General features: G+C 38.2%; 1 protein-coding gene across 2 annotated transcripts in view; it reads left to right on the top strand.

Moving 5' to 3' along the window:
* Positions 1-2,586: 2,586 nt before the first annotated feature.
* Positions 2,587-12,578, top strand: part of LOC117945707 (zinc finger protein 236-like) — a 53,651-nt gene continuing 43,659 nt past the window's right edge. For both annotated transcript variants that reach the window (XM_034873348.1, XM_034873347.1), the window contains exons 1-6: positions 2,587-2,722; positions 5,246-5,385; positions 6,929-7,093; positions 7,196-7,374; positions 8,088-8,218; positions 9,747-9,919. In XM_034873348.1, the coding sequence (XP_034729239.1) occupies positions 2,671-2,722; positions 5,246-5,385; positions 6,929-7,093; positions 7,196-7,374; positions 8,088-8,218; positions 9,747-9,919 (840 nt within the window). In that variant the 5' untranslated portion in view covers positions 2,587-2,670. The remainder of the gene's footprint in view (positions 2,723-5,245; positions 5,386-6,928; positions 7,094-7,195; positions 7,375-8,087; positions 8,219-9,746; positions 9,920-12,578) is intronic.

Genomic DNA, 12,578 nt, shown 5'->3' with positions numbered 1-12,578 from the left:
AAATAATATGATCAATTAACCTACACAGATAGGCCTAGACAAAGTGTTTTTGTCTTAATCACTCACATCAGACATCCATACTCTCTCGCTCTTCCTTTATTTGAACACACGGCTCTGCTCCCCAATGGTCTGTATTCCATTTATAGAGTGCCTATTCATGTCAAATGAAAACATACATTCTCTTGACTTCCTGTCATTGTGAATGTATGAAAGAGATGTTATCAATGATACCAACACCAACATGTTATAAATATCCAGGGAAACGCATGTAAAATGAGACATGGATCTAGTATTAAACACAACCCAAGTCATCCTGTATGCATTTACGTTTGGGTGTGTGTGAGGCAGCTCACACACACCCAAACCTGAGGTCTTTCAGCTGGAATGTAAGCTCAGATTCTAGTGTTAGGTAGGATAGTCACCACATTCCAATTTGCTGGAAGTCATTAACGCTTTCAGATCCAGAGGAGATCTTTCATGCAGTTCGGTAGCACAGTCCTAAACAGGAACATCCGCTTGTTGACATCTCCAGGATTATTGGCCTATAAATGACCGAAGCCATCCATAACTCATTGCCTCCCTCTGCTGGTGTTAATGGACAGTAAAGTCCTTCTACAGCAAGCCTCATTCCTTCTTGAAAATTCAATATGACGTTGTCCATGGCACTCAGTTGTGAGTGCAAACATAACTTATCACACTATGATATTGTCTGATAGTCTTACAGGACTTAAACTATATCACAGGTGAGTTTACAGTCACCTTATGATACAGTTCTTTATGGTATGTTTTCAAATATGGTATCGATAATATTCTTGTAAGTTATTTATGAGTCACCACAATCAATACTGAGTTTCTCTCTTGTAAAAGCTTTACCACCAGAACTTTTCCTCTTTAGAATTACAGTTTGCAATACTAAGTTACTTTGTCTCTAGTTTGATTAATGTAACGTAATAATAGAAAAAGATTATCAATGACGATGACTCTTAAATCTGGTTTATTGTGTGTGTGTGTGTGTGTGTGTCCTGAGTAGTAGTAGGGAGTTGTGTAATTGAAAACCAGATCAATGGGATCAAAATATTCTAAATCTTAGAGACATATAACTTACTGGGCTTTGATCATTTTTTTAAATTTTCCTCAATGTGCTTAATTTATAAAGTTCTACATAGCCAGGGCCACTTCTATTGCTAGAGTTATTTAGACTCCGATCACCAGAGCTGTGAACAGGGATTGTGAAGTTTCTTTTAGAAAAATCTCCTTTAGCCATAATACACTATCTATTAAAGGTAGTGCATTATGGAACATACTAGCTCCAGCTATAAGGGAACGTAACACTTTGGCCGAGCCAAGTAAAGATGTGGCTTAGAGCTAACCAAACGTGCAACTACCTCTAACTCTACGCTGTCTTGAATTAGCCATGTAGAGCATACTAATGAATTGTGTCTCTGTTTTAACACATACTAATGAATTATCCTGTTTTCTTTTTCTTTTCTTTCTTTCTCCTTGTTTTATCAAATGTTACTATTGTATATCTTTTGTCATTTTTTTATTGTAACTTCAACTGGCCTAATGGACCACAGATGGAAATTAGCCCTCGGGCTACAATCTGGCTATTTTACATGTACTATTGTACATGTTCATCAATGTGCATTGTCCTGAAACATTAAATGAAATAAAAAAAAGCTTGCCTTATTGCTATTTTTGGACTAGTTATTTAATTATCAGTGTCCTTTTTAGGCTTTTTTAATGTTTCATGCATTTACTGTTTTGGGTTGCCCTCTAAAACGAGATGGTACCTCAAGGGGTTTTATCCTAATAAACAAATTTCAACACACTTTTGACCTTAATAAACAGTACTACTGTTATAAATGGCCAAATTAACCGGCTAGAGGGTAGCAGGTTAAAAATGTTCCATGGGCCCCTATTAATTCCCTGGTTAAACAGAATTTGATTTAGGGATATGCATTGTATCATTTTGGCAAATGGTACAGGCTATAGGCTTATGCAGTACTTGTCTGTAAAGCTTTATCATTTGAGTTATTAATGTGCTTTTTTTTGTGGAGCAAATTGCCAAACAATTGGCTATACCTCAAACAATGTCATGTAGATAAAGTATCATAACACTAGGCTACTAAGTATTATAGCCTATATTTATATCCTTCACCTAAAATATTTACTGTGAATTATTTGAGAATACAAAAAAGTATAAAATGATAGAAATGATAGTAACAAAAAGTAGGCCTCCATTAGCCATACTAGTGAGAGTGTGACAAAAATTTACATTTCAGCCATGTCTCTGTATTTTTAACATATTTCAAGAACTGAAAATTACGTTTAGTGTAGGCCTAGATGGTCCCTGTAAAAAAAAAAGTTAATTAATAGATAAATAGCTTAATAAACAACGTGGCACTGAAGTGTAAATTCCATAGTTGATTTAGAACTATTAGCTAGTGTTTCATACTTGTAAAGTAGCCCACTGTCCTGTGCATAAAACAAAAAAAGTTGTTGTTTTTGTGTGCACCTGAAGATGCATGTACAATGACCCAAACGGTAGATGTCTCCCTACTCCGTGCAGCTGTGTGTCTGCATGGGTACGATGCTGTCTAGAGATGAACGAGTCGCCATTTTGAAAAGCAAATCGTTCACAGCACACCCGCCCTGAGTACTGGAACTATGCCGCGGGGCCGACCTCGCAAACTGAGAGTTAAAAGCAACGACGAAACAGGTAACAAGTACCAAAATGCAACGAATAAAAAATACAGAGTATGAGCTATCCAAATAACCTGGTATTATTTGGACAAACATCTCTGTATCTGATATAATAACACTTCAATGCAGTGTATATAGTCCCCGGATATAGTATTGCGGGTGGGCTTTGCTTTGTGCGGCGAAGGAGTGATTGAGGCGGAATGATATTAATAACGTTTCGGTGGCTCTTCTTATTGGCTTCCAGTCTAAATTGGTGTCCGCGAGGGAAAGATCAGCGGTCTCGTGTAGTGTAGGTTAATGTACGGTTTTTAGACTAAATCTTTGTTTATTTGTAATTCGTTGTTAGCTTGTTGTTGCTAACTAGCTCGCGTTGCTATCATTAGCTTCGAGGCTAACACGCCAACATGTTGGCCATTGTTATTTTTATCCTACGATGCACTGTAACGCTGCTCTCCAGCTGCTGATGCATCAGAACAAGTTGTCACATTTACGTATTGACAGACCCCTAACGCGTTGAAATGTGCTGTCAGAAAGCATTCACCGTGCTGACTTGTTGGACTCATTATCGAAATATAATATGTGACGTTATCTTGCCATTGAGACACGTTTGGGTAACTTAATTGGTCACGTAAACCACACTTTTTCTGGGATGGATGTAACGTTAACGTTAAGCTATCTACTGTGGCAAAACAAAGCCGCCTTACATTAGCGTTAACGTTACATAGCTAGACTTTTACACATTGGGTTGATTTCCTATCAGTCACATACTGTCCAAGCAATGACTGTGACAGCTAAGATGGGAGTGTGTATACAAACTGACATTATTTGGTAGTAGGCATGACCGCATCTGTGTGCACGCGACCTATGAACTGAAACCCAATTATAAAATAATATCTCATTGTCTATCTAATAGTCTTGTTGGGAGGCAAATAAGGTGAATAAAAACGTAATTTTGCCATTGTACCTCCATTATGTACGTTACACAGACCTCACTATTATGTGTGTTCTTAAACATAGACAATTCATAACACATTGGTGGGATGTAAGCCTAAATCCATGTACTCTACTATGCTACTACAAATTTGAGGTACTTGAGTCTTTTCTTTTCACGCTACTTTGTACTTCCAACGTTACTCCACTACATTTTTTTTTTCATAAGTTACTCGTAGTTAATATTTGTGCAGACATAAAAAGTTTATGAAATAACAAAATAAAATAACATTTTTATTTATATACAAATAGCCTAGAGCTGAAATCATGAGCAATTAAACACAAAACTGTTTTGACCGTTCCCAGTTTATAAAATGTGAGGGTTTTTCTGCAATAAGTATTTTTACTTTAAATACTTTGTCATTTTTCGTGTCGATACTTTACTTTTACTTCAGTAATATTTTTAATGCAGGACTTTAACTTACTAGTACAGTGTGGTCTAAGTACTTTAACCTAAGTAAAGGATGTGAATACTCATTCCACCACGGCTAATACATTATATAGACCAGGGCCCCAAGTAGTCATTGCCCTAATAAATGAAACAATACAACTTTACAACTCAAAGTAAAACAACGAAAAACCTTGTACTTAATTTAAGATTAGCCTATAGTATTTCTGAAAGGTCCCATGACATGGTCGTCTTTGGATGTTTTTACGTAGACCTTAGTGGTCCCCTAATACCATATCTGAAGTCTCTTTTATATAGACCTTAGTGGTCCCCTAATACTGTATCTGAAGTCTCTCTCCCAAAATTCAGCCTTGGTGCAGAATTACAGCCACTAAAGCCAATCCCACAATGAGCTTTCCTTGGTATGTTCCATTTCTGAGTCTGTAGCGTTTGAGGAGGGGGGGGGGGGGGGGGCTTTACCAACTACCACTTTGCTCGTTTGGAAGCCATGATGTCTCTCTTTCATGGGTGGGCCAAATTCTCTGGACGGGCTAAGCGGAGAAAGGGGAGGTAATTTTGCCCCTTATGACCTCATAAGGGGCGAGATTCCAGATCAGTCCATTTGAGCTTTCATTTTCTCAAAGGCAGAGCAGGGCACCCAGGGCTCGGTTTACACCTATTGCCATTTTTAGCCACTGGGGGACCATAGGCAAGCTGGGGGAAACGCATATTAATGTTAAAAAAACACATAAAGTAAAATGTTAATGCCATGGTACCTTTAATAGTGAAACTACCCTTTTCCACTTAATTCTGAAACTGCCATAACTTCCTATGTATACCTAATTTTGAGAAACACTGAATTCACGCTGTGACTCTGTGTGTGTGTTTCCTTGGATGTATTGGTGCTACCACGTCAATGTTTGCCAGTACTTTCAAATTCCAGAGAGAGGACAGTCATATGTTAGGGTGTATACAAAAATACTGTGGATACTTTGGATACAAACCAAATACAGGTTTAAAAAAAAAAAATAAAGCCAATGAACAAAGCACATTTGGAATTTAAGTAGCAAATGCACCGTATCATGTACTTCAGCTGTTGTCACAAGAAAGCCTCTTGAACCAAATGAAGATTTGAAGTGTTTTTCTCTTGCACTTGATCAGATGCAGATCCCAGTAACACTAAGGCGGACGGTCTTAGTGATGGAGAGCTCAAGGAAAAGAAGTGCTCCATATGCTCCCAGGTCTTCACCACTGAGAGCCAGCTGCAGAAGCATCTGCGTGAACATGAGATCAACGATAAGGTAAGGACAGCACATAAGTGCCGGCACTCATAGCCATAACAAGACTGAATACAGGTTTGAACCTTTGTCGTCCAGGCGAGGTCAGAAGAGTATGCTTGCTCTCTATCATCAGCACTGTATTTGTATTCTTCTCACACTTTCAGATCTTCAGTCTGGCCAGTATAACAACATCCACTCCAGTAGAACCACAATATTATTATTAAACTTTAAACCACTTGAGATCCAAATGCATTTTTTCAATCCACATAGGGCGATATGGAGAAAATCAAACATCACCATATTTTCGACCAAATACCTTAATATTGATATTCCGGCAATATTTTAGAGTTGTCAAATAGTGCTTTCACAAAATATGTACTCAACGAGATTTTTGATAAATTATCATCAGTAATGTGGATATAATGACCGAGTGGGTAAAGACCAGTGGTGGAAGTTGTATTTAGATCCTTTACCTAAGTAAAAGTAATAACACCACACTGTAAAAATATTCTGTTACATGTAAAATCACTGCATTGAAAATGTTACTTAAGTAAAAGTATGTAAGTATCATCAGGAAAATGTAATTAAAGTATTAAAAGTAAAAGTACTTCATGCAGAAAAATCCTCACGTTTTAGAAACCGGAAACGATCAAAACAGTTCTGTCAATCCACTAAGTGTTCAATCTTGGCTGTACTTGCTGGCCGTTAGATTGTTGGAATGCTTAATTCATAAAAAAACATTGCATTTTATAAACTATATCTGTTTTTTGTGCAAAAAATAATTAGTATGTAAAGTAACTAGTGACTAAAGATGTCAGATAAATGTAGCGGAGGAAAAAGTACAATATTTCCCTCTGAAATGTAACGGAATAGAAGTAGAAAGTGGCATGAAAAGACTTATGTAAAGTACAATTACAAGTACAAGAACTTATTTTTCAATGGAGCACCGGATGATAATTATAATGCATATTTTTTAACAAACAAAATAAACGTTCATTCATCCATGTTTGAATATCTGTCTAGATCACCCCTTTTGTGTCTAAGTGCACACCTACGGGTAACTGTGTGATATGCGATTACATTGGTTCTGCTTGCTTGTTGAATTTAAAACAAAAGGAAATCATTCCCAACACTCTTTTACTTAACAAGTTGAAGATTGAATTTAACATAAATGGTGGCAGTAAAGAAAGAATGAAAGTTACATGTTTGAAGTGCAGTAGTCTGCTGATATTTTCTTCCAACTAACAGAACTAACTGCCGCTTTGAATAAGACTCGCTGCATTCATAAAGTACTCTGGAATTAAGTCAGTCAGCTCCCTTGTAGAAATGGAATTTAATATTGTGTCCATTTCTGCCTCATGGGAAATCATTTTCTCACGTTGTCTGGTATTTTTCTGTACTTGTGTATTACAGTGTTATTTCTCTCTCTCCATTTCTCTTTCTTATTCTCCCCCTCTCTCCAGCTGAGACACAACAAAGAATAGCCACACATGAAAAAATTATTTCAGATCAAATGATAAAGTGAAATATTATGTTTTAACACACGTGCTGCTGTCCTTTGCAGCCTCATCGGTGTGACCAGTGCCCACAGACATTTAATGTGGAGTTCAACCTCACACTCCACAAGTCCACACACACCACCTCGGACTTCACCTGCCCCGTTTGCAATAAAAGGTTCTCCCGCATCGCCAGCCTCAAGTCCCACATCATGCTGCACGAGAAGGAGGAGGTTAGTCAGCGCGACGGTCCAACATGAAACCAGCATGAAATCAAACCAACTTTGATCTCTCTGTGTTGTCTCCTCTAACCACCTTTGCTACCCACGCTGCAGAATTTGATCTGCGTGGAGTGCGGCGACGAGTTCATTCTTCAGAGCCAGCTGTCTCTGCACTTGGAGGAGCACCGCAAGGAGCTGTCGGGCGTCAAGGTTTACGCCTGCAAGACCTGCGACAAGGAGTTCAAGACGTCCGCGCACCTCAAGGAGCACATGAAGAGTCACGTTAAGATGAGGTCACGCACGGCTGCAGAGGCCGATTTATTTCAGTTGACATTTGATTTTCATCAGTCAGGCGGAAAAACGGCTCAAAGTTAAAAAGCAAAACATAAATCCAACAGCTATGAAAATGAACTATGATGATCTTGTTCTAGGCTATTTACGGTCTAACATCTACCACTTTTATAATGATATTGGGGGATTGTAGCTGCTCACCGACCGTGTCTGTTACACCTCATTTCATTTTCCAATTTGTATGCAAACTGGTTTTCAAGGAGGTAGTGTTTTATGGAGAAGGAGGGGCATCTGTAACAGCAGTTAAACTATCAAGAGACAGTAAGACATACTAATAAAAAACAGCAGTCCTTAAGGGCAGTGTGGGAGAATGATGCTGAAGATTTCAGTATAATTCTTTATTATACACAAATTACATATTCGACCGAAAGTTAGAGTTTTGTTACATTCTGTTGAATTATACAGCACTATACAGTACTACAATTAAAGCTAAACATTTGAACCATGGTTCAAAAAGAGCCTCGCAACAACAACAGTAACGACAAGAGCTTGAGCCGATTCCACTTGTACAAGTGCACGTGTGAAACTTAAAGATTGGGGTTTGAATGAATGATGAAATCTGCATTGTGGTCATTTTGATGATTACCTGTAATCACCTGTGAACTTATGTTACACCAAACCAATTTGACGTTCTTCGTGTCTCCTCCTTCGGCAGGCTGCTCAGCTCCAGTTCAAGAAACTACAAGAAAAACATTGACCGCAGTGGGTTCCAGAACAGCTGCCATCACTGTGGAAAGGCTTTCAAAAAGCCCAGCCAGCTCGTTAGGCACATACGGATACACACAGGTGAGTGAGGGAAAAGCCCAGAAAAGGGATGTTTAAGTTATGTAGATGCAATGACCTTTTATTGGTTCATACGCAGAGGAATCACTGTGAAAAACTTGTTGTGTGGGTCAAATTTCAATACCAATACCACAAATATTCCCGTGCCGATGTGCGCTTGTTTAGCCATCTGGATTCACGGTATGTAGCCAGCTTCCACCCACATGTTAATTAGTTTGGTTGCCTTGTGGATGAATAAGTAATGGTGGATGGAGTTAATTCCTCTGTGCTTCGAATCAGAAACAGCCCTTAAGCTGATGAGGTTAAGAATTGCTTTGGGAGACTACAAACAAACACGCATGCACACACGCATACTCATGCGCACACACACACACACACACACACACACACACACACACACACACACATATGCCTTAAGCATTATTTGTTCTAAAGATGGACACAACCAGGGTGTGTATTGTTGTTTGTCTTAATGTCTTAAATTGTTATATAACACAACCAAACATGATGATATAGGGCGCCCGGAGAGCTCACCCGGTAGAGCGGGCGCCCATACTGTCTGGGTCCGACTCCGACCTGCGGCCCTTTGCTGCTTGTCACTCCCCCCTCTCTCTCCCCTTTCATGTCTTCAGCCACGCTGTCACATAAAGGCCTAAAATGCTCAAAAAGTAAATCTTAAAAAAAACAAAAACATGATGATATAAGTCAGATATGTGTAAAATATAAGATTAACCATATCTTGGGAAATTCTTCCTTTTTGTCTTTGTTAAAATAGTAAACAGCATTGTTTAAAAAATAAATAAATACAATTTTCTTTTGAGAAAATGCATCTGCTTGGAGAAAAAAAAGTCACAGTAATGAACTTGTCCAAATATGAAATTGCTGTAACCAGCTGCAAAAGACGCTTTAACTGTTCCTCTGGGTCAAATCTTACCCATTTTCAAAAGGTTTCTAATCAGAAATGTGGGTTTCCTTCAACCAATTTGTAAAAAACAGTAACGTGGATGATTCCATACAACGCTTCTCACAAGTTACATAACTAATCAGTTCACTATTTTTATTGAATTTGGGTGTTTTATTTAATTTAACAGCATTTTCAAAGCAGAAAAAAGATTTAATAACACTGAACAGAAATGTAGGGGGAAAAACAACAAAAAAGTCCATAAAAACTCAGAAAACATTGACAAAGACATTGCAAAATGTGAGAAAGAAATTGGGAAAAAGTTAGAAAACGTCAACAAGTTTCAAGAAAAGTCGTAGAAACCTTCAAAAACTTCAACAAAGAACTTTGGGGAAAGTGACCCAGAAAAGCTAATTGTTGGTCCACGGGAAGACAACGCAAGGGTTAAGTGATGAGACTGTAACAATGGAATGGAGTAAGTGAGGATGTCTTAAAGGAGCTCCCAGTATTTACCCCTATCCTTCACTATTTACATTTTGTTTTTGAGTTATTCCTTCAGGTTCTAGAACTTGTCATCAGAGTTTGTGACTATTTGATCCGTGTTTGCCCTCCCCTCACCCTTCCCTCCAGGTGAGAGGCCCTACAGGTGCACACATTGTGGCAAGGCTTTCAACCAGAAGGTGGTGCTGCAGACTCACATGGTGCGACACACTGGAGAGAAACCTCACCTCTGCATGTTCTGCCCTGCTTCCTTCTCCCAGAAAGGGAACCTGCACTCCCACGTTCAGAGAGTTCATTCTGAGGTAAGAGCACCGTACTACAGCTTTGAAAGTGAAGGACTCACACCTCAAATACAGTATAGGACATGTCTGTGTGTGATGTGATTAGGGGGACTAGATCCCAACCAACCAAATGTGGGACAGAGACTATGTCAGTGTGTGACAATGGTGGACATGTTGCCACGGCTGAGAGCTGGGATCACACATTTAAATCTTGTAAATAACAAAAACGAATAATATTTTTATATTTAAAAATATATATATATATATTATTTTAACAGACATTCTTTTCGTCTTAGATTATATACTACAAATGTTGAACCTGATCATACCCTATCATCCTAGAATTCAGAGTTCATTTCAGAGAGCTTTATTGTCCCTCAAAGGGGACATGTTGGCGGTACAAAAACCTAGGGTAACCTAAACAGTGACTGAATACAAAATGCAACAAAGTAAAATTCTGACTATATATCTTCAATCTGTAGTTAAAATGCCATGTTAGAGGAAAATATAACGTCTTTCTTTTTCTGTTGACAATGTCTTGTCAAGTTGACACTTTCAATCTTGTACTATTAAAGACAGGGTCGCTTATGGGTTATGAAATTCACAATTTATAATTATCTGGACATAATGGACAAAGAAGACACAGGAAATTGGTGCGACGGTACAAACACATTGGAGCCTCTTTATCGTTTCTACAGTCGGGGCGCTTTAATGTTGCTTCCTTTAGAATGAGTTGAGTCTAAATAAAAAGCCTGACACTCAACTCGCTGTGGTGAGCAATCAGGCTGAATGAATGCTTAAGAGTACATTTAATGGCTGGTTTTACCTCATCCATTTTCACACTTTCTTTTGTCTTTTTTTATTTATTTTTTTTAGGTCAGAACTAATTGAAGCGTGTATTTTGTTTTCTTTCGCGCTAGTTGTGTATTCCAGGCTAAAAGCCCATGATGGGGCCAGCTGATTGAATTACTTCTGGGAAGCCAAACAGTAGGACCATTTGAATAATGCATCTAATTTTCACAAGTGTCCTTCAGCTTTCCTGTTTCAAATAGAGTTTGTCCTTGTGATTGACTGACTTTATGAATAAATTATAGTTGGGCGTTATTCGCATTAGAGTTCATGAGCAGATGCATGCTCGGAGCCAGGGGACTGCAATCATCATCAAAAGGGATAATAAACGGCATGAATCAGCTACAGAATTTAAATCCATCCTCTCAACTGATTCCATCTGCTCCCGTTATTAAACTTCCACTGCTTTAACTGCTGGAACTTCCACTCCTGTGGAAAACTGTGTACATTAATATAGCAGCCCCATGCTGAGACCATTTACAAGAGCAAAGAGGGAAGTTTATGTCCAGCGTTCATTATCTACAACTACATGATGTTTTCCCAACTTCACACACATTATACAACTTTGACACTTGATAACTGTCTGACTTGTTATCAATATTATTATATAATGTTTTTCTATCTTTAACCCTCATGTTGTCCTCGGGTCAAATTGACCCGTTTTCCTATATCAATTTATTTTTAACTTCCCAAAATAACATGATTGATTCCACACAGCGCTCTTTGGCGAGTTCAAATCTCTACTTTCATTAATCGTTTGGGGCGCCTTATTCAATTTTAAAGCATTTGAAAAAAAGTAAGTGTTTTTGAAATAGTATTGCGTAAAAGTTGACTTATTCCAGTCTGTGATTATCCATCAACATACTTTCCTTTAATTTGAGTCCAAATAATTCCTAATGTCTGCTTTTCTCACTCAAACATTAGTTATAAGTTCCTTTAAATTTGGTTTATTGACCAATTGACTAAAGTTAATAAGTTAGTGTTACAAAGTGTTGGAAAAAGGGACAAAAACGTAAGAAAAAGTTAAAAACATCGATAAAAAGCGTTGATTTTTAATTTTTGCGGGAAGACAACACAAGGGTTAAGGTGATACGAGGATGATAATCTCAACTAACATCTCGGCTTTATATTAGACTCCCACTTAAAACTGTGAAAATAGCGAGCAGGATGGCAAAAGAAAACACACTGAGACTGCTACCCGTTTCATGCTGCAGATAGTTTCATGCATGCATTGATCTTTTCACATAAAAGTAGCTCTGTTACCTTTTGGTCCCAAGCAGAACCTACAATAACAAAGCCTCTTCTGATCATATGCAATCAATCAATTCAAATTTTTTCGGCTGGAAGAAAATAAAGATTTTGATAATTTTACAAATTTAGCAAATCTTAAACTTGTATATAAGTGCTTACATAGCCACTCTCGTCAGGTGCTCAGTAACCTAGTGGTTCCTCTTAGAACATGGGTTCTTTATCGTCTAGAGCAGGCCTGCCCCATTCGGGTCCCACGTAAAATGTCAGAAGTTCATTCTGTCTCACCGTTCTATTGACCCTCCTGTTGTCCTCGGGTCAAATTTGACCCATTTTCTAAAGTATCTATATGTGAAATTTGGGGTTTTATCAACAAAAATGTCAAAAAAAGTAATGTAGATTGCTCCTTACAATGCTCTTTAGTGATTAAGTGATTAAAAACATCAGGAAAAGGGCAAAAAAACTTGTTTTTAATATGGACTGAGAAAAACGTTGCAAAGTGGGCTGTAGGACAACACAAGGGTTAACTCAAAAGACTGGCTGCTGTTTGACATTGGTTACATGGTGTGATGGGGGGGGGGGG

Source organism: Etheostoma cragini, chromosome 6 (genome assembly GCF_013103735.1).
Source record: "Etheostoma cragini isolate CJK2018 chromosome 6, CSU_Ecrag_1.0, whole genome shotgun sequence".
Lineage (NCBI taxonomy): Eukaryota > Metazoa > Chordata > Actinopteri > Perciformes > Percidae > Etheostoma > Etheostoma cragini.
This window is presented reverse-complemented; position numbering and strand designations above follow the sequence as displayed.